The 23,132-nt window shown below is 41.0% G+C and overlaps 1 protein-coding gene across 8 annotated transcripts in view; it reads right to left on the bottom strand.

Moving 5' to 3' along the window:
* The window catches only part of HERC3 (HECT and RLD domain containing E3 ubiquitin protein ligase 3), a 137,751-nt gene that overhangs the window by 82,629 nt on the left and 31,990 nt on the right, over positions 1–23,132 (bottom strand). For all 8 annotated transcript variants that reach the window (XR_014296638.1, XR_014296639.1, XR_014296640.1 and 5 more), the window contains 6 exons: positions 11,358–11,517; positions 7,301–7,377; positions 6,247–6,468; positions 5,211–5,302; positions 2,810–2,940; positions 2,081–2,241 (listed from right to left, as the gene is read on the bottom strand). Coding sequence is in view for 5 of the 8 variants with exons in the window: in XM_082653077.1 (XP_082509203.1) it covers positions 2,081–2,241; positions 2,810–2,940; positions 5,211–5,302; positions 6,247–6,468; positions 7,301–7,377; positions 11,358–11,517 (843 nt within the window). In the remaining 3 variants the exon portion in view is untranslated. The remainder of the gene's footprint in view (positions 1–2,080; positions 2,242–2,809; positions 2,941–5,210; positions 5,303–6,246; positions 6,469–7,300; positions 7,378–11,357; positions 11,518–23,132) is intronic.

Genomic DNA, 23,132 nt, shown 5'->3' with positions numbered 1-23,132 from the left:
TCATTCGGCCCCTGAGGGTGGCGGTCTGCAGCCCCTCCGGAGGACCTCCACATCCTACCCCAGCTCTGCCTCCCATCATACTGCGCCCGTGCTGACACACCCCTACCACCACCTTGCTTTTATTTCTAGCGCACCACACTACCTCGTACCTCCACGCCTCTTCCTCTGCCTCCCCCAGTGCACACCGTATTCTCCATGAATGGCGCCTCCTAGAGCATAACTGGAAAGGTGCCCCTGGAATGTGCGATTCCACGGTACTCACCACTGCCCACCCACTCACAATCCTCTACCTGGCTAACTCCAAATCATCCTTTAAGACACAGCTCAGACTTCCTCTAACCGGAATACTCCTTGATGCCTTCCTCTGTGCTCCCACATTACCATGAAGGTTCCTAAAACCACAGCATTTACATAACAAATTGAAATTTACCTACTTTGGCAAACATCCAAGCACAGACTTACGATCACATAAGTTATGCGGTAATTAAACTTCAAAAACTTTGTGGTTTCAAATTAACCTATACAACGTTTGAGTTTTTTACATTGGTGTATTTCTTAAATATATGCATTCCTAACATGCGTACCATGCCTTAGAGAAGAAGAAATTTACAAATGATTCAGAAGAGGACACCAAGCCGTTCTTTCACTTTGGGTAACATCACCTAAACAAAATCTTGTTTAGTTTACATTTTAAGTTCCACTACATTTTTAGATGCTCGTATGTTCCTTCCATAAATATTTATTCAGTGAGAAGTTTGTGCCAGGCCCTGTGCTATATGCCAGGTTTATAAAGAGGAAAAGACGCCATCCCTGTACATAAGTTTCTTATAATCCAGCAGGGAACTTATGATTGTTACTGCTAAAATAAAATTCTGATCAAGCCAGAAATGTGTCATTTTATAGCCTTCAAAATCAAAATTAATTAATTATTAAATCACACTTCTTTCTAATGACTCTCCAGCTGCATTTAAGCTTCTGGATTTATTATTTCAAGTCACTCTTACTGAGTGACTGCCTTATTTTGATTTCTAATGAAATGGAACTATTTTGAAATGAAACAAAATTCCACTATTTTTTAAGAGAAGGAAAAAATGGCATGAAAAGAAATGTCATGTTTTGACCAAAATAGCAATCATAAAGGAAAGGTAACACAGTACAAGCGTTAAGAGCACAGGCTTTAAGACACAGATACAGAGAACGAACTAGTGGTTCGTACGAACTAGTGGTTCGTTCGAACTAGGGCGGGCAATATAGGATTGGGGCAGGGGAGGTACAAACTACTGGGTATAAGATAGGCTACAAGGATGTGTTGTACAACACCGGGAATACAGCCAATATTTTGTAATACCTGTAAATGGAGTGTAATCTTTAAAAACTGCATAACATTTTTAAAAATTAAAAAAAAGAACACAGGGCTTCCCTGGTGGTGCAGTGGTTGGGAGTCCGCCTGGCGATGCAGGGGACACAGGTTCGTGACCCGGTCCGGGAAGATTCCACATGTTGCGGAGCGGCTGGGCCCGCGAGCCATGGCCGCTGAGCCTGCGCGTCCAGAGCCTGTGCTCCACAACGGGAGAGGCCACAGCAGTGAGAGGCCCGCGTACCGCAAAAAAAAAAAAAAAAAAAACAGAACACAGGCTTCAGAATGAGGCAGACCTGGTTTTAAATCCTGTTCCCCGAATCTGTATCATCTTGGGCAAGTTACTTAACCTCCTTAAGACTCAGTTTCCTCATCTCCAACATGGGGATAATGACCACTAGGTTCTTAAGGTTGTTTTCAGGGCTCAGCGTGGTTACAGAACTCGGTTAAGCGCTCAATTATCAGCAACAATAATAAAATGTATACGGCACCATCAAGGTCCTTAGGGCCGAAAGGACATGTTTGGCTTTATTCTCTAGGATCTCAACTACAGAGCCTCATGCATAGTGAGTACTCAAATACTTGCTGATTGACGTTCAAAGAAAACATCTCACATTCATTCCTTCCACAAGACCTCAAGGTAAAAAATAAATACGTGTTCTATAAACAATTGTTTTTAGCATTTAAAAGACCATTAAATTCTAATAAAAAAATCACTCTTACCAGCTCTGGCTGAAAGCTGGCCGCTATGGGCGGCCCAGCAACCTTTCACAGGAGACGGGCACTTGACATTACAAGTGTGTCCAGTTCCTAACTGACCTCTTTCTCCACAACCAAATGCATAGATGAGTCCAGAAGAAGGCACAAAGGCTAGGGTGTGTTGTCTGGGGGAAAAATAATGTAAATTAACGCATCAGCATCCCTTCTGATACGGGTTAATACACACTCTGACTTTTTACTTCCACGTGTGAGCACTGCACATCCTAGGGCTGCCCCTTGTGTTCACATGCGCCTGTTTTTTTGCAGCGCTGGCTCTTCGTAACACCATCTTTCCCTGATAATCTAGGTCATCGGGATGATGGCAAGACTTCTTGGAAAGAGCTGAAGGCCTGCTGCATCTGGGATGAGTGGGAAGAGGCGGAGGGGGGACCAGCAAAATTTCCAAGACATTCTTTGAGGCTCTCTCACTTTCCTTTCTTCACGTCTCCCACACATCGTGCTATTCTTTACCCCAGGAAGCCTACTGGCCCCAGGTGGCTCTGCTTCTCTAAAACCCTTCCTCGCCACACCCTGCTCAGATCAGACTCTCTCCAAACTTTCAGCATAGGTGTGCATGCAGTTAAGATTTCTTAAAAGGATGGTGGCTGGGTCTAACCACATTCTCCATCACTACAAAGACATGATCCATTTCTGGGTCTTAATATCTATGAGGAAGCGCTTAGGACCACTCACCTGCCACAGGCAATCTGAGTGACTTCACTGCCCATCAGCTCCAGAACTCTTCTTGGATTAACCTCATCATTCATGGAATCATGTCCAAGTTGCCCACAGGAACCAGCACCAAAGGTAAACACACCTCCACTCTAACAAGGAGCAAATACCACATGACTGCACTGTGTCTCTGAGTTTGCGTACACTCCTTTAGCCTCTGGACACAAAATTCACATCACAACGGTCTGTATAAGAACGCTATGCTCGCTTGATACTTAGCCAAATCACTTCTTTGGAATGTTGATTAAATGGAAAAATAATTTTAAAAGAACTTAAGACGACACCTTTATGGAATAAAGACAGTACTGCTCAAGGGGATGTGTACCATCTGTAAATTCTGAAAGTTGTTTAAAAGTACAACGATGTGTTAATAAGAAGGAAAACAAAAAAAGAAGAAAAAGGTGAAATGAGACGATTTTGCACAATCATTTATATGTAGAAAATTAAATGCTCCACAGATTCCTTGGAAAGTAAGATCTTTTTAGCAGCTGTACTTGAACAAATGCTAAGGCATTTTATTAAAGTGAATCTATAATAGTATTTGTTCGACATGAAAATACCTTTTCATTCTCTCTAGATGTAACTGTTTTAGAAGCAAAAGGAATAGGTAGATAATTTTAAAACATTAATTACGTTGTTCTTTTTTACATATATTTAAATGGCTTGTTTTAAAAGAACACAGAAGATTGCTATATATATTTGAAAGTTATATATACATTGAACTGTTCTTTAACACCAAAAATATATATATATATTTTTTATTGGAGTATAGTTGCTTTACAATATTGTTTGTTTATACTATACAGCAAAGTCAATCAGCTATACGTATATATATCACCTCTTTTTTGGATTTCCTTCTCATTTAGGTCACCACAGAGCACTGGGTAGAGTTCCCTGTGCTACACAGTAGGTTCTCATTAGTTATCTATTTTACACATAGTATCAATAGTGCGTATTTGTCAATCCCAATCTCCCAATTCATCCCACCCCCGTCTTCCCCCTTGGTATCCATACGTTTGTTCTTTATGTCTGTGTCTCTATTTCTGCTTTGAAAACACCAAAATATTAACAGTGATTCTTTTTGAGTTAGAATCCTTCTTTATTTAAGAAGGATTAATCCTTCTTAATCCTTCTTTATTTATGAACAGGAACTACTTCCATAATAGAAAAAAATCACTTTAAGAACAAATTTATGCCAAAGAAATGCCAAAAGGGTCAGGCCAGCTTAGCATTTTCTCTCTCACAGTGGCATTCTAGAATCTTTTCTGAAAGGGCGTATTTTTCCCTGATATCAGTCTCAGGAGGTTGAAGGACATACCCTAAACACCACTAGCTTCCCTTAATAATAACTGATTTGAATGTATTATCCTCATATTTTTATTTTTAAAATTTATTTATTTATTTATTTATTTATTTTTGGCTGTGTTGAATCTTCGTCGTGGTGCACAGGCTTCTCATTGCGGTGGCTTCTCTTGTTGCAGAGCACGGGCTCTAGGCGCGCAGGGCTTCAGTAGTTGTGGTGCACGGTCTTAGTGGCATGTGGGATCTTCCCAGACCAGGGCTTGAACCCGTGTCCCCTGCATTGGCAGGTGGAGTCTTAACCACTGAGCCACCAAGGAAGTCCCTCATATTTTTAGAAATTCTTAAATCTCACTGTGGCTCAACTTGAAGAAAAAGATACTTTTGTGTTGGACTTGCCTGGTGGCACAGTGGTTAAGAATCCGCCAGCCAGGGCAGGGAACACGGGTTCGAGCCCTGGTCCGGGAAGATCCCACAAGCTGCGGAGCAACTCAGCCCACGCGCCACAACTACAGAGCCTGTGCGCCTAGAGCCCGTGCTCCGCAACAAAGAGTAGCCACCGCAATGAGAAGCCCTCACGCCACAACGAAGAGTAGCCCCCGCTCACTGCAACTAAAAGAAAGCCTGCATGCAGCAACAAAGACCCAACACAGCCAAAAATAAAATAAATAAATAAATTTATTTTTTTTTAAAAAATACTTTTGTGCTACTTTAATAAAGGTCTTCAGGGAAGTATGGCTGAATTAATGTCTAACTCCTGTTACTGGGGAGCATTTCATAGGGATACTGGTCATATGCATTTAGCCTGGGAGCAGGTGTCAACTGGAATGGGGCAAGGGTCCGTTTTCTTGAGCGCCTGGAGGCTGACCACCACTGGAGGGAGGGAAGAGTGAGAATGCAGATGGTTGCTGAGAAGGGAGACAGCACTGGACTATTTTTAGACACCGTTAACTGCTCTCTCTAAAAGGCCCTATCCAACCAACCAAACCGTGATAAATAGGCATTCACGTCATACCCAGCACCAAGTGCCACGGAACAAACTGGAATACTCCAAGCCCCTTACTTTAGTGAGCACTGCTGTGTGCTCTTCTCCGCAGCTGATATAGACGACTTTCTGTGTTCGTAGGAGCTTCACGTGGCAAGGAGACTCTCGATCTAGAATGAGAGAAATAGCAGTGTCCCTACCATTTGCCTCTGAGACGTACACAGCTGTCTTAGCCTGAATTTTGGGTCCCCCTGGACTCCTGACTCTCATGTTCCGCTTCCTGCCTGAACCTCCACTTGCACGTCTAACAGACGCCTCATTTTTACCGTATTTAGAACTTAACTCATGGGTTCCCTACACTCCCCAGTTCTTCCCACCGCTCCGCCCCACTCCCCATACATAGCTTTCCTCATTTCATAAATGCGACTTCACCCTTCCAGCTTTTCCCCTTTCTTTCAAACTACACATCCAACAATGAGCAAAACCAACTGGCCCACCTTCAAAATATATTCAAGTCCATCTTTATTCCCACTACTTCCAAACTGGTCTTCCAGCTTCCCCCGTGGACCCACGCTAGGCAAAGTTAAACTGGATCACTCTTCTCAACACCTCGGTGTCTTCCCTGATTTCACTGACAGAAGCCAAACTCCTTAGCCTGCCCTTCAGGCCTTACATAATGGGGCCCCGCTAGCTCTCTGAGCTCCCGTCTTCCGGTCACCCCAGCCCTGAGCACACCACAGATCCTCCTGCACCAGAGCTTCTGCACACCCTGTTCCCTCTGACTGAACAGTCTCCACCCAGCGTATCTACACGTCTCCTCTCCGACTTGACTTCCTACAGGGCTCTGCTCAAACATCTCATCCTAGAGGCCCTCCTTGTCCACCCTATATGAAATAGGAACCTTTCCTCTCAAAGTCTGTGACGTACTGTAGACTTACTGGTGTGCGGTTTGCGTCTGCCCACTAGCAGGCAATCTCTGCTGAGCCAAGGGTATTCTCTGTGTTGGTCCCTGCTATACCCTTAGTGCCTGACACGGGGCCAGCACATACAAGCTCCTCAGGAAGCACGTACTAAACAAATGAGGTTAAGAGGGCCACGTGAAGACGTCACCTACCTTTCTCATCACTGAGCCCGAGCTGCCCCGCGTTATTCATCCCCCAGCTGAATACGGCTCCCGAGAGAGACAGGGCAAAGCTGTGGGCCCCTCCTGCAGTCACCTGTGCCAGCGGGATCCCCTCCAGGGACCTCACCCTCTGCGGGCTGGCTTGGGAGGGGAACTCCTTCCCCAGACCCAGCTGCCCATGGCTGTTCTTCCCCCACGTGAAGAACTGGCCATCTGAAATAAGAAGAGGATAACTGATATTACCAGAAATGATACAAGTGCCACCCATAAAAATAATCTTGTTAGAACACCAGGGTTGCCCGGTAGGCTCATCTGTTAGTGCCCTCCGGCCGCAACACACACACACCCAAGAGCAAGGGAGCAGACACACTTCAGGCTGCAACCAAAACTCCCACCTGTCATGACAACAGAGATACACTGAGCCTTATCGCCCTTCCAAGGCTATTAACACTTATGCAAAGAAAAAAGTAAATGTGTGAGTCAATTCAGTTTTGAATAGGCGATTACCAGGCTTTGATCCACTAAGCAAGGTAAACGAGTTCTGACCACACCAGGACCATGAGAGACCCAGGACTTCACGGGGGCCAGTTAGGACCCGGACGGCAGCACAGAGAATCAAGCAGGACCTGTTAGTGCCGACTTCCCCTCAAATGTATCCTAACAAAATACAGCATTATTTGCTGGCTTAGGTTTTTCTAACTCCATCTTCTTCGTTTATGTGGGAGCTTCGTGATGGACTATAACGCCATAGTGAGCTCTAGCTAAGAAAAACCAATCTTCTGCTCAAGAACACGACTGACGTACTGTTTCCTCTTCACCTTCCCCCGAGAGACAGTTGGAGCAGCAATGATGACCACCTCCTTCATCATCCAAACCCCGAGAAAAGTATGAGCGACACAAAGGCTGTCTGAGAATTGCTGCTGTCCAACAGGAATGCACAGACCCTGACTAGTTAGTTAAAGGTATCCAGTTAGATAACATCACACAAAAATGCAAAGAGAAATGGTTCTCAAATTAACAGAACATTAGCAGAGATGTACGTTACCAGCTGCAAGAGCCAAGCAGTGCCAGTTGCCACAGGAAACTTGCAATATTGTCTGCTGGTTCAGCTTCTGTATTAACCTAAAACAGAAAAGACTCTCCTCTTAAGAAGGGCATTCACGAACAATGACTGGAAATATTCCCAGCTAAACAAAACAGCTGTAATAAGTAACATCTTTCACAAAAAGACTTCTTAAAATCAAACATATAATCTTACATGATATAATTCTATTAAGTCTTTCACTAACCTCCTGCCTCTTAAGTAGCTACTGTTTAAAAAAAAAAAAAAAAAAAAATCTGCACCTAAACCCATTACCATAGCCCTCTGTTAATTCCCACCTTGTCCTCTCCAATTCAGGGACGAAAGGAGTAAACTACAGAAGAAAGATCCCTAAGAACACGGCTAGTATCTAAATGGCTTTCAAATGAGGGCAATGCCATGATTCAGCGATCCCACTTCTGGGTATATATCCAAAAGAACTGAAAGCCGGGATACCAAAGAGATATTTGTATACCCACATTGATAGCAGCATTATTCAAAATGGCCAAAAGGTGGCAGCAACCCAAGTGTCCATCAACAGACGACCAGAAAAACAAATGAGGTATATACATTTGGAATATGTATACAACAGAGTATTCATCAGCCTTTAAGAACAAAAACTCTGACACATGCTACAACATGGATGAAACTTGGACATTATGCTAACTGAAATAAGCCAGTAACAAAAAGACAAATACTCCATAATTCCACTTACGTGAGCTATCTAGACTAGTCAAATTCATACAAATCAAAGTCTAACAGTGCCTGCCAGTGGCTGGGAGAGGAGAAATGGGGAGTTGTCATTTAATGAGTACAGAGTTAAATTTCTGCAAGAGAAAAAAGTTCTGGAGATTGGTCACACAGCAACGTGAATATACTTAACACTACTGAACTGTACACTCTAAAATGGATAAGATGGTAAATTTTATGTTATGTGTATTTTACCATAATTTAAAAAAATTAAGAAGGGCAATGCCTCCAAAACTCTGATTCCCTAGGATGATAAAGAGGAAGATCATATGATAACTTTTTTTTAGGGTACGCGGGCCTCTCACTGCTGTGGCCTCTCCCGTTGCGGAGCACAGGCTCCGGACGCGCAGGCTCAGCGGCCATGGCTCACGGGCCCAGCCGCTCCGCGGCATGTGGGATCTTCCCGGACCGGGGCACGAACCCGTGTCCCCTGCATCGGCAGGCGAACTCTCAACCACTGCGCCACCAGGGAAGCCCCACATGATAACTTTTAAATCCCACTGCTCTGCTTGCTCGTGTCAAAGACAGAGATAAGAACAGTACCCATTCACAGGGTTGTGGTGAGAATTAAAAGAAAAAATTCATGCTTGGCACTGCCCAACAGAGGTGGACAGCCTGAGAATATCTGCTGCTTCCTATTTTAGTAATTCACAAGTTGCCGTCTTCCTCTTCATTAAGTGTATGCCGTGGGAACAAAGGAGTCAGATGGGCACACTTTCGGGAAGGGGCATTTTAGAAGACAGACATCCAATAGGCGAGGAGGGGGTGATTTAGAGTGATAGGTAGATGTTGCTTTTGTTAATGGTTTATTTTCTCGGATCTAAAAAAATTTATAAAATAGAGTTCACATATGCATTTAGTACCAAACAGAACCCAACTATTTTTTATTGTAGATTGACATGCAGTTGTAAGAAATAATACAGAGATCCCTTGTACACTTTGTCCAGTTTCCCCCAGTGATGACATTTTGCAAAACTACAGTATAGTATCATAACAAAGATACTGACATTAATATAACCTACCAATCTCATTTATGTCTGGGTTGGTCAAAAAGTTCATTCAAGTTTTCCCATAGGATGTTACAGGAAAACCCAAACGAACTTTTTGGCCAGGCCAATATTTCCCGTTTTATTTGTACTCATTTCTGAGTTTGTAGTATTTGTGTCACCTGTGTAGGCTCAGGTATCCAGCACCATACTCAACGGTTCCAACACCACAAGGATTCCTTTTGTTGTACTTTTATAACCACTCCTCCCCTCCCCCATTCGTAACCCCTGGCAACCACTAATCTACCCTCCATTTCCACAATTTTGTCATTTTGAGAATGTTATATAAATGGAACCATACAGTAGGTAGCCTTTTGGGATTGGCTTCTTTTTCACTCAGAATAATTCCCTGGACATTTGTCCAAAGTGCTGCATGTATCAATAGCTTGTAGAAGCCCACTATTTTTTTAAATTGGAAAATGTAATATTGCCTTGGGTCCCAGTGTCTCAGAACCTTATGCGGCAACAGCCCTTTTTCCTGGCCAGCTTCCACTCAAATTCCCCACACTCCTCCCTTTATGGGTCACCATTACCCTCAATACCACCTCCACAATCACAGTTACAGAGAGGAAGCAGGTCAAAAGGACAAGACAAACAATAAGAAGTTATACCCTCGAGGTGGAGAAAGCGGGATACACATGCACAAGCTATACTGTGTGTTACCTACTCGTCTTACTGCATCCTCCCAATAACTTCGTAAAGGTACACAATACTACGTAACTCCATTCTTAAGTTAGGAAATCGAGGCCTAGGTAAGTTCAACAATTTGCCCAAGGTCATTCACCTAATAAGTAATAGAGCCAGTACTGGAATCTGAGTCCATGTGACCTCGAATCTATGTTACTTTCCACAATACTAAGGTATGAATTAATGAATTTAATTAAGTTATAATATGAAATTATACACAAACTAAACCCTCAGAAGTCATCCATAATTTAGACATGACTAATAAAAATAATAACAAACTGCTACTCTAACACAGATTACTCCATTTTTAGAAATGAAATGCCACTAAACAGCTTTTCTTGAGTCTTTGGACCTCAACGCATGAAATACTTTTGTCATTAATGTTATAAATCTTTTCCTTAATATTACAATTTCGTAAAATATAACATCCCCCTTTTTAAAATTTCTACTCTCCCTCTTCCCCCCAAATTAATTTTTGGAAGTAATGAACCCAAGACATTACCTGTTCTAAATCAGGAAATGGAATCAAATCATTCTTACCTCCCTGTTCCTCTTTCCCCTAAAATAGCTTTTGATTAAAGAGACAAAAATCTAAGGGGAAAAAAGGAAGAGGAAGAAGAAGGTACTGTCCTTTAAAAGGGACAATAATTGGGCAGGGGAGGAGAAGCACTTAATAAACACACTTGTACTGAGCAATGCGTGTGCTGGAGCACCCTTAGCAATGAGATGCTAAAATAAATGATCCAGGTCTCCTGGCATCAAGGGCTCCCAGCTCTGTACGAAAAATAGTTATCAAATGAAAAATTGCAAAGAATGTGACAAGTACTGCAATACAAGGAATGTTGTACACTTGCAGTATAAAGGAGCAGGAATTAAATGAAGGAAATAAACCAGTGGTCTCTTTGCTCATTAAGAACCCTCAACAAACAGAGATGCCCCCTCTCCAAAACATCCACCTGAAAGTAACTTCAATATTTTACACATTTACTTAGTGGTGAAGCAGCTATTACATATTTAGCCAAATCATCTAAGATTCAGAATTAAGTAAATACTTAAGGGACTAAAAACCATTGTATTAGTACTTTTGTGTTAAACAACTTATGTATATTTGGTATTTTAGCTATTGGTAATGCTTAAGGTAATTTGGCCTGTTATTAGAGTATCAGGTCAGCCTTGTGATTCTATTTTAAAGTGACTCATTGAATAACTGTCTCAGGTTTGCAATTTTAAGTTAAAGGTTTGTAAGTCCAGCAATATGAAAAGGTGTTTTTTTATTCGAACATTGTTGAGTTCCAAACACTCTGCCAGCAACTAGGCTACTGGAATAAATAAAGTACAGTTCCTGAACAACTCACCTTTTTTAACTGGAGACAGACACTTCTATAAAGAATGACAATTTTTGTGACAAGTGTTATAACAGTATAAGGCATGACAGTGACACAAAGGAAACAGCAATCAAAAGAAGACAGCAGAACCCAAACCAAGGAATCTAACAAAGAAACTAGCAGGAAATAATAGTTAGAGCAACTGAGTCTTACCTGGGTACTGCCACAGAGTCCTCGGTAGTCATGAGTCCTAGTTGACCATCGCTCCCTGCGCCCCAAGAAAACAGCTGGCCCCGGTCACTGAGGGCCAGACTGTGGGACTCACCACACGCCACGTGGACAATATGCTGATCTGCCAGAGCTCCAATTTGCTCTGAGGGAAAAAAAAAAAAACCAAAGGAGGAAAATGTAAAGCCCAGAAACAGGAATTACACAGAGTTAGCTTCCTAGGCAGTTATGTTTTTCAGAGAGAACCACTACATCTGTATATTTATAAAGATTTTATACGTTTCTAAAAGGTATCCATTGAAACCCAGATATACTGGCTAGCACACATGCCTGGAGCAACACACACACCAGATGTTACCCCCTGTGCCTGCTGCTTCTTCCCAGAAGATGCCTGAAGGCTTACTATTCGGACATGTGGAACCGGCGAGGCCCCAATGTGAGTGGGAGTGAGGCATGTTCCTAAAAGCAGTGGGATTGAGTGAAATTTTGCCTGGGAACAACGAGACCTCCCCCATCCAGAAAAACACCTTTCTCCCCTTAGTTCCAGAACACAATCTCTCTATATATACCTATCCAGCCAGAAGATAGAAGGATTTCTCTGAGAAAACTGGCCCAAAAGAAAAGACCCATAGCTACTGACGTTTGTGGGTCCCCCAATGAAATGTCCAGCTTCCTGCTAGTTAACGAGACTTGCCCACACACAGCTCCACTCACGTTTCAGTACCTCACTCTTAATATGAAAGACTGGCCAAGGGTCAACATATACATGAGGAAATTTTAACATAAAAGTTAAAGAGCAAAGGTAACAGAAGAAAATGAACTCTGAAGAAAAATAGGTCATGCAGGGAACAGAAAAAAAAATTAAGTCATTAGAAAAATAAAAGAAGACAAGAAACATTCCAACATTCAAAAAATAAAGTTATCTTGGAAAATGGAAACGTGGCAGCATAAATTTAAAGGAAAAACCTTCAAAAGCAGGATGGGAAGTAAGAACTGAAATTTTCTAAGAAACAGAAAAGGCAAGAAAAGAAAGAAATGAGGGGATTATTCCAAGAGGCCCAACAACGGAAAAATAAGAACTTTAAAAAGAGAATGGAGGGCTTCTCTGGTGGCGCAGTGGTTAAGAATCCACCTGCCAACGCAGGTGAAATGGGTTCGAGCGCTGGTCCGGGAAGATCCCACATGCTACAGAGCAACTAAGCCCGTGCGCCACAACTACTGAGCCTGCACTCTAGAGCCCGCGAGCCACAACTACTGAGCCCGTGCACCTAGAGCCCGTGCTCTGCAACAAGTGAAGCCACTGCAATGAGAAGCCCGCGTACCGCAAGAGCAGCCCCCGCTCGCCGCAACTAGAGAAAGCCTGTGCGCAGCAATGAAGACCCAACGCAGCCGAAAATAAATAAATAAATTTAAAAAAAGAGAGAGAGTGGAAAAAACACAAAGTAGAAAATTTCAGAGAAGAAAGACATGAAGATTGCTCATAACTGAAGGACATGAGTCTCACAGTGAAAGGACCTATTAAAACTTCAGAATAAAGACTGATAAAAACCTACTTTACAGCTCTTCAGCTTGAAATTTCAGAACACCGAAAAAAGATTCTAAAAGTTTCTAGAAAGGAAAACAGTTTATATACCATAGAACAGGGATCAAAATGGCATCGTATTTCTCAGAAGCAATACTGAAAACTAGAAAGACAATAAAGCAATGCCTTCAATTCTGAAGGAAAATGACTTCCAACCGAGAATTCCATATCTAGTCAACCATGAATCAAATGAGAGGAAAGGGGAAAAGAATAATTTTCAGGGATGTAAGGCTCTCAAAATATTTTATCTCCCATGCTGCCTTTCTCAGTTAGTTACCTAACATCATGGCTCCAAAACAAAGGAAGATTCAGGTTCCAGGAAACAGGAATGTTACATATTAAAAGGTGAAGAATATTCCCAAGACAGCTACGTAGCAGCCTATGAAGCAAAGTTGGAGGGATGTCTCCGAAGTGAAAAATGGCATACAATCTGATGAGTTTATACTATTATGAGTTTTAAACCTCTGTCAGAGAATAGAGATTACTACACAAATGAAAAAAATGAAATAACTCCAGGAAACACAATGTTTTACAGGAAATAAGAGCGATCATGGTACATAAAGTCATAATAACCAAATAAATATAATTTACATAGTTAAAAACTTAATTGACTTAAAAAATCAACTATTTAGGAAAAGATAAGCGTCTAGGGGTGAGAAAGAGGAAAGGGTGGTTGGAGAATATAAAAGCATGTTAATCTTTCCCAGTGGGAAGCCTCTAGGTTATGTCCAACATTGAAAAAAAATCAAGAAATAGCATTATAAGCATGTCATTTAGAAATATAAAGGTAAATACAAAAACAAAAAGAGCTTCAAGGATTGAAAGTGATGGCCTCTACAAGTGAGACAAGGATGGGGACAGGAGAGGTAGGGAGTTGCTATTGGACCTGAACAGAGTTGGTATAAATGTTACTTTAAAAAAAAAAATTTTTAAGCAGCGGAAAACATGTTCACGTCAGAGAAATCTCCTGAACGACCTGTAACTCCCGCCATTCCTTTGCGTGTCTCCTTTACCCTCTACTCACCATTAGGCCCTAACTCCCAGCTTAGCCTTGCCCCACACACTAAGAACAGTCCTGTCTTTACTTTGGAAAAACTGAGAAACTCTTACCAAAATAGCTCAGGTGAATCAGATTCTTACCCCCCTAACCAAATCTCAAGTGTACCATAGTTCTAGGACTTGGGCAGCTTTTATGTTCTCCTGGGCCTGAGCGCCTGGCCTGATACCTCGGCTAGGACTGACACCTGCCCCCCAATTCCTGACCTATGTCCACCATTAGCCTTTCCTGCCTGGAAGTGAGTCCACCTCACGACACTAATAAGTTTCTCGCCGGTCTGACAGGACACTCTCTGGTCTGCCACCGATTTCCTTACCTCGGTATCTGTCAATAGCATCCCTCTTGATCTTTTTTTACCATGGCTGAGCAGTGTCAAAAGGCCACGTCTAGGGCTTCCCCGGTGGCACAGTGGTTGAGAGTCCGCCTGCCGATGCAGGGGACGCGGGTTCGTGCCCCGGTCCGGGAAGATCCCACATGCCGTGGAGCGGCTGGGCCCGTGAGCCATGGCCGCTGAGCCTGCGCATCCGGAGCCTGTGCTCCGCAACGGGAGAGGCCACAACAGTGAGAGGCCCGCGTACCGCAAAAAAAAAAAAAAAAAAAAGGCTACGTCTAGATTCCAATTACCATTTACTCCCAGTCTGGTCAAGCCCTAGGCAAACCAATCCCTGTCCCATCACATATCAGCCACCAAAACAGACATGGAACTCCCACTATGATCACAACACAACTTGCAGCCCCAAAGGGAGAGGTACTGTTCAGTAATGCAAAGATCTGTGGAGAATTAAACCAACAGTTGCATCAAGTCCAATTTATTTTATGTCTCCTAGCCAGAAAACCGAGCTCATCTGATTCCTACTAGTGGTCTGCTCCAGTGAAACTTTAATCCCTCTTCTAGAATCTACTCCCTAGGGTCGACTGGGAAGGCAGCATTCACACCTCTCACTGCATACACCCCTGCCCCAGTTGGGAACCTTCAGGCTGCAGTGCACATATGCACATGTATTCTCTTCTGATTCATTCTGTCAAGACCGTACACGATATTTTGCAGATCATGGCAGAACCTCAACCCACGCGTTAAAATAATTAAACACGCTAAGGAAATATTTGGCACTTTTTGACGACAAAAGTATATTTTATCTCTGATCCTCTCAGAGAAACACTTTAAGGTCTGTAGAAGTCTTTAAGGTTATCGACTCTGAACAAGCCTAGGTAACGGCAGAAATGCTGCTTACAGCGAGTCAGCAGTTCAACTGCACGTATGTTATCAGGGTTACTGCTACTTCGCTTTTGAGCCCCGTGATAATTTTTGAATGTATTTTCAGGTTAACAGTAAGCTGGGCAGTAAATCATCATAGGGTGGTAACAGAGAAGGATGATATGAGCCTGGAGGGTGGATGGAGTCTGATATGAACTTAATCCTTGCAACGATCCTGTGAGGTGACGGCTCTCTAAGAAGCCCCAGCTGAGAAAAAGTGTGTAGTTTGGCCAAGGTTCACAACAAATGAGTGGTGGAGCTAGGACTGGAGCCTGTCTTTCTGACTTCCAAGCCCATGACACCCACAAGCCTGTATCATCTTCCCTCGTGGAAAAGGGCTAGGCGGATTTTAAATCAGTAACAGTAACTACGAAGTGAAGAGTCTAGTTGTGGATAAAGGGAAATAAACTCTTTCCTCTTGCTGTCTGTTCTGATGAGAAATATAGCCAATAGTTTGCAGTTAACAGCATGAGCAGTTGGGTGGAAAGTACACAGCATATACAAAATCAGTGATCAATATTTGGTAGTAAATTTTTCATAAAGCTAAAATCAAATTAAGTGTCAGCAGTTAATATGACAAAGGGGATTAGACTTTCATCACTTAGATGTCTCCTTCTTTTAACTAAACATACATTTTTATTCTTATACTTTTTATCTACATTTTTAAAATTATTTATACAAATATACACATACACGGATACATGTGCACACATTTAAAAGAAAAAGTCAAAAGGCATATAAATATCACAGAAACGTGAAAACTTAGAAGTGAGTCAGGACAAGCCTTAGGTAATCCAGCGTAGCTTCCCTCATTTCTTTAACATCTTTGATAGAATATAACCCAAGTTCCCTGCAGATCCCCAAAAGGAGAATTTCCTAGTGCCCAACTTTCCTCTGGGGACCCTGGCTTCCCACAACTTGGCCAGACTCTCCCTCATTTTCTTTGCTTCTGCGTCTGAAAGGTCCTATTCCCAAGCCATATTCCAACTACTTTCTTATTTGCATCTAACCATTTTGGGGGATCTGGACTATGCCTAGCAGGATCACAACTCACTTTAAAGTGACCACCCCCTCCCATAAGAGAGCTACTTCCGGGACTTCCCTGGTGGTCTGTTGGTTAAGACTCCGCACTCCCAATGCAGGGGACTCAGGTTCAATCCCTGGTCAGGGAACTAGACCCTGCGTGCCGCAACTAAGACGTGGCACAGCCACGTAAATAAATAAATATATTTTTTTAATCTAATTAACAAAAAGAGTTACTTCCATGAAAGGAATTCTACCTCATTCCTGAGCCAAAGCACTCAAATCAGTGTCAGCTTTTTAAAAAAATTTTTAAATCATCATATAGTAAAATTGACCTTTTTTCGTGTACAATTTTATGAATTTAAGCACATATAACCAGTGACACAATCAAGATACAGAACAGTTCCATCAACCCAGAAAAGTCCCTTGTGTCACACTCTCTCCTCATCCCTAACTCCTGGGGACTACTGGTATGCTTTCTATCACTACAGTTTTATATTTTCAATACTGTCACATAATGGAATCAAATAGTACCTAACCTTTTAAAACTGGATTCTTTCACTCAATATAATGCCTCTGAGATTCATCCAGGTTGTCATATGTATCAATAGTTTGTTCCTTTTTATTAGTGAGTAGTATTCTATTGTATTACGGATGTACCACAAAGCACCGTTTCCAGTTTTAAGCAATTATAAACAGAGATGCAATAAACATTCTTGTACAGGTTATTGTGTGAGAATAAGTTTTCCTTTCTCTGGAGTAAACACCCAGGACTGGGTAGTTAACCTTCCTGTATACAGTTGGGTTATTTTAAAAATCTAATACGGTAATCTCTGCATTGATTGTTTTGTTTGGACTATTTATATTTAATATAATTATTGATATGTTTGGATTCGTGATCTACCTTTTTATTATTTGCTTTGTTTCTTCCCTGTTTTTCATCACTCTTTTTCCTCATTCCTGCCTTCTTCTGCATTAAACATTTTCTACTTTTCCATTTTATTGTACTGTGGTTTTTATTGTATCTCCTTGTATAGTTACTTAAGTGAGTGCTCTAGAGATTACAATATATTTAGCTGTTCAAAATCTAATTAAATCAATAATTTCCCATTTCAAGTGGAATTTAGAAACTTCCCCATGATATAGGTCTCTTTACCCCTCTCCCCTTTAAGTTATAGTAATCTTAAATATTACACCTGCATATATTGAAAACTCTACCACAATGTTATAATTTTTCACTTCAATCATCAAAATATTTTTAAAGAATTCAAGAAGAGAATAGTCTATTATATTTACCCAGATATCTACTATTTCTGTTGTTCTTCCTTCATTACTGATGTTCCAATATTCCTTCTGGTATCATTTCCCTTCTATCCAAAGAACCTCCTTTAACTCTTATTTAGTACACGTCTGTTGGCTGTAAATTTTCTGCTGTTTCCTTCATCTGAAAATGACTTTGTTCTACCTTCATTTATGAAGGCTTTTGTCTGTTTGTTTTTGCTGAATATAGAATTCTGGGTTGACTTCTTTTCTTTCAGCACTTTAAAAACACTGTGCCACTTATGGCCTCCATAGTTTCTGGGGTGAAATCCACATTCCCCTATAGGTAATATGTTGTTTTTCTTTGGCTGCTTTCAAGTATTTTCTTTGTCTTTAGTTTTTAGAAGTTTGATTATGATCTGTCTTGGTGTAGGTTTCTTTGGATGTATGTTGCTTGGTCTACTGACTTCTTGAATCTGTATATTTATGTCCTTCACCAACTTTGGAAATCTTTCAGCCATTATCATTTTCAGCACCACATTTTTTCTCTTCTGCTAGGACTGACGTGAATGTTAGACCTTCTGTCCTTGTCTCACAAGCCCCTGAAACCCTGTTAATATTTTTCTCAATATTTTTAACCTTTATTACTCAGTTTGCACAATTTCTATTGATTTATCTTCAACTTCACTGATTCTTTCCTCTGTCATCTCCATTCTACTATTGAAACCACCCAGTGAGTTTTTCATTTTGATTATTGTATTGGTTCTTCTTTATATCATCTATTTCTTGGCAAAGAATTTCATTTGTCCATTTGTTTCACAACAGTTTGAGCCAGTTTGTTGGAACATTTGTACAATAGCTGCTTTAAATAAAGTCTTCATCAGATAATCCCAACATCTATGTCATTCCAGCATTAGCATCTGTTGTCTCCCCCCATGCTAGTGGAGATTTCCCTGGGATTTCATATGCTGAGTATGATTGTATCATGAACATTTTGAATATTATACGACTGTGGGTCTTATTTAAATCTTCTGGAGAATGGTAACACTTTTGTTTTATTTTTCAAAGCCTTTGCATGCTATCTGGATTTGTGTCCTGCATGCGCCACACAGTGGCCAGTCTGGAACCTGAGTGGTGGTCTATTAGGTAAATTCTCAAAGTCACTTACATGCTAAGTAGGATTAGATCAACACAAACAGCTCAGGGATGAGCCCAAGAGCTCATAGATAACTATATGGAGTTGCTTTCCCAAGCTCCTCCTTCTCTGAGATCTCTCAGATACTTTCAGATTTCCTGGGGCTCCCTTTTTAGCCTACATACTGTACTTCCACAGCTGTGCTTGCCTCTGGGCCAAATGGCAGGAAGACCAGAAAGGGAAAATGGTAAACTCAGTGGTACTTCGCATTCTGGTCTTCTGTCCCAATCCACCTGCTATTATTTGCTTTTCAGAGCACTCAAATAGCTGCTCCATGCATTGTATCAAGGTTTTACAGTTGCATTCAGTAGGAGCGACAGGAAGGAATGTGCTTACTCTGTTCTGCCTGGAACTAGAAACCCAGAGTCTGACTTTCAAAGTAACATTTTTTTTTCCTGCTATTTGTGTGTGTTCACAAACTGTCTTTGTTCCACTTGGCTAAATTAAAAAAAAAAAAAATTCAAAGGTGTAGCTTTCCCACAAATGTTCAAACTACAATTGTGTTTAACCTAAGAGCTGGATTCCCGGCTGTGGGCAGTATCTCTGAGCAGCTGATGCTTCAGTTTAAGTTACCCGAGCATATCAAACACTTATTTGCTTGATCCTATGCTTGACTGCCCAAGTTTAAGCAATCATGAAGCCAAATCTTTTTAACTAAAGAATCAGAGACAAAGATTAATTACAACAAAATTCAGAGTAGTAGCTCTCAGTTCAGGGCCAGGTGACTTTAATATTGGGCGTTAACGTTCACACACAAAGCCTGAAAACACTTATACACTATGAAACATGTTTGAGAATATTTTTTTAAAGCCATAAATCTAAATTTACCATGTATGCATTTAGATGCAATAAGCCAAAATCACTAAGTCAATTAAAACATATGGAGGCCTGTCACAGGCAATGGGAAGGGAGAAGACTTTGTGTTTCTGAGTCATTAGCACTTCACTAGTCAGAATAAGATCAGCTGCAGTGACTCAGTTATTTTTAGGAACTCAGAATTGCCAACTATGGCATAATCTAATGCTGTAAAAGGATTTTAACAGAGAAAGATTGTAAATTAGAAAGCTACCTCACAGCTCTGATAGAGGGAACCCTAAAAGCAGAAGGGACCACTGCAGCGGTGATACAGTGGCATATATAACTTGGTATAGTTAAATGCCCAAGTCCACCAGTTGAGAATTCAAGACGCCTCCAAGAAGACTGGAATCTTAATCCTCAGCACAAAATATTAACAGTCCCCCAAAGTTCAGCTCACGGGTTACCATGGATGCTTTCTGCTTCACGAAACTTTTGCTTTTTGTACAATGACAGCTCTGGATCACCTGCTTGGGTACCTACAAGAATTGGAGTGTAAGCTCCAGGAAGACTGTCTCTCATTAAAGAAATGCTGGGGAACACCTGTTGAAAATATAAAGTCTCTAGTATCAAAATGCAAAGTCAGGCTTTAAGATGTCTCAAATGACTGCCAAAAAAAAAATTACACATTATAGTGCTATAATTCCTAATAAGGAGGGGAAAACAAACTGGTTATTTCAAATCACTGGAGGAGTTCAGGGGTATTTCAAAGCATCATCACCCTTTATGGGGGAATGGAGAAACTAAAACATTTTCGAAAGATACATGAATCAGAGAAGTGACAAAACCAAGACCAATCCATTTAGAAAATAAATTAATCTGCACTGGATTTACTAATACAAATAGAACATTGTTAAGAAAGCCCAGTCCACCCTGCCACACCGCCCCTGCCCCCTGCCCCCTCCTCCCGCAAGCCAGACCTGTATGTCTCCTTTACTACATGAGGCTTCCTCACATAGGTGTGATCAATTATAACCTCCATTTCCAGCCCCTCTCTCCCCTCTGGAGAATGGGGGGGTAGGGCTGAAAATGCCAAGCCTCTAATCATGGCTGGATCTTTCTGGTGACCAGGACCCACCCAGGAGCCCAACAAGAGTCACCTTATTAGAACAAAAGATGGGGCATTCCCTGGTGGCCTAGTGGTTAGGATTTCGAGGGCCCGGGTTCAATCCCTGGTCAGGGAACTGAGATTCTGCAAGCTGCACAGCGTAGCAAAAAAAAAAAAAAAAAAAAAAAAGACGCTCCTAGTACTCGCATCACTTAGAAATTCACAAGGCTTTCAAGAGCCCTGCACCAAGGAACGGGGGGCACAATATATATATTAACTTAACACTAGCACTACTTTACCTCCTTAGAGCTCTAATTTTTTAACTTTGGCCTCCTTGCAAGGCAGCAAAAACCCATTGATGACCCAAAAGAGAATAAAAAACCCTCTATGTGAAATCACAAAATACACTGAGATGCTGACATGTTTTAACTATGCAATCACAGCAAAATACTTTCCACCCCACTTCTTTCCCAAGAGGCTGTGTTAAAAGTATTTTTTACTCACCATTTAAACTGTCGTAAATGTAAAAATTATCTTTGATTAAATCAAAGTTATAGCAATCACAAGTTGATTAGCTTTTTGAAAAAAATGAAAGCCCAGAAAATTGAAGTTATGATACAAATCCAAACCGTATCTCCCAAAAAAGTAGACACCTGATGTTAGTATACGTCCACTCAGTGCAAACTTTAAGGCAAGTGTTTTGACAATATTCCAGAAGCTTTAGAATTCTGCATGTTCCTTGATCCAACAGTCGAATTTCTACAAATGTATCCTAAAGGAATACTATAGGCTGCATTGCTACTAACAGAGAAAAATTAGAAATTGAGATTATACATTATAAATTGAAATATGCAGCCATTAGAAAGACTGATATAGATCCGTATGAACATCATCATGGAAAAATATTCATGACATATTAAGTGGAAAAGAAAGGTACAAAGAAGTATTACAGTGTGACTCCATTTGAAAATTACATTGATGTTTAAAAAATATTGGAAGGATATATTTCAAGGCAATAATGTTTTTTGTTCAGGGTGGTAGAATTAAAGAGTAAAACACTCTTACTTGCTTCTTGCTTATGGGTATTTAAACTGTGAGCCATACACATGTATTACTTTTGTAACAGGGAAAATTTTTAAGTTCTTTTAAAAGGACTTTTTACCACTTCCCTCTCTTATTCACATCTTTTTTCAACAACTCAAATTTTTTTCATGTGATGTAGCAACAGGAGACCATTTCCAAGACTGCAGATTGCTTACTGACTGTTTTAGACTATATGCTACCTTATAAACAACATCTCTGTGCAATCACAATGCAAGATGAGATGCTTCTGGAGGGGCTTCCTAAAGACAGTTAATCCCACTTGATGTTTACAGATTGGGTAAATTTTTATCACAGCAGGCAAAACATCCCTGCACTGAGATCTATCTACTTTATCTATGGAACTGTAGTCCTCTGTCCATTTTCTTTTAAAAATGTGTGTATATAAACTCTCCAATCAGAATACAGAGACAGTCAGATTGGATTGATGCTCAAGACCAACTCTATGCAGTCTTTTTTAAAAACCTCTAAGTATAAACACACAGAAAAATAAAACACAAATGGATGGAAAATGATATACCATGCTAACACTAATCAAAAGAAAGCTGAACTTGCTATATTCATGCGAGGCAAGGTAGATTTCAAGACAAAGAATACTATCAGGGATAAAGAATGATATTTCATGATGTTAAAAGGAACAATTCATCACGAAGATCTGACGATCTTAAATATGTACATGCCTAATAATAGAGCTTTAAAATACATATAGCAAAACTGATAGAGCCAGAAGAAATAAGCAAATCAGCAATAATAGTCAAGGATTAGGGATTCCCTGGTGGCGCAGTGGTTGACAGTCTGCCTGCTGATGCAGGGGACACGGGTTCATGTCCCGGTCCGGGAGGATCCCACATGCTGCGGAGCGGCTGGGCCCGTGAGCCATGGCCGCTGAGCCTGCGCGTCCGGAGCCTGTGCTCCGCAACGAGAGAGGCCACAACAGTGAGAGGCCTGTGTACCGCAATAAATAAATAAAAGAATAAAAAAAAGATTAACACTATTCTCTCAGTAACTAATATAACAAGTAAACAGAAAATCAATAAACATACAGAAGATCTGAACAACACTATCACCCAACTTGTCTAATTGACATTTATAAAACACTCTATCCATCAACAACAAAACACACATCCTTTTCCACTGCACACAGAGTACTTACCAAGATAGACCACATTCTGGGCCGTAAAACAAATCTGAATAAATTTAAAAGGCCTGAAATCATATAAAATATGTACCCTGACCACAGGGTATTAAACTAGAAATCATTAACTGACAAATATCAGTAAAATCCCTATATATTTGGATGTTAAACTACACACTTCTAAATAACCTATGGGTCAAAGAAGAAATCATAAGGGAAATTATTACAAAATATTTTGAACTGAATAAA

The sequence above is a fragment of the Grampus griseus genome (genome assembly GCF_964374135.1).
Source record: "Grampus griseus genome assembly, chromosome: 4".
NCBI classification, from domain to species: domain Eukaryota; kingdom Metazoa; phylum Chordata; class Mammalia; order Artiodactyla; family Delphinidae; genus Grampus; species Grampus griseus.
The sequence above is the reverse complement of the archived record's forward strand: the minus strand, read 5'-3'. Positions and strand labels throughout refer to the sequence as shown.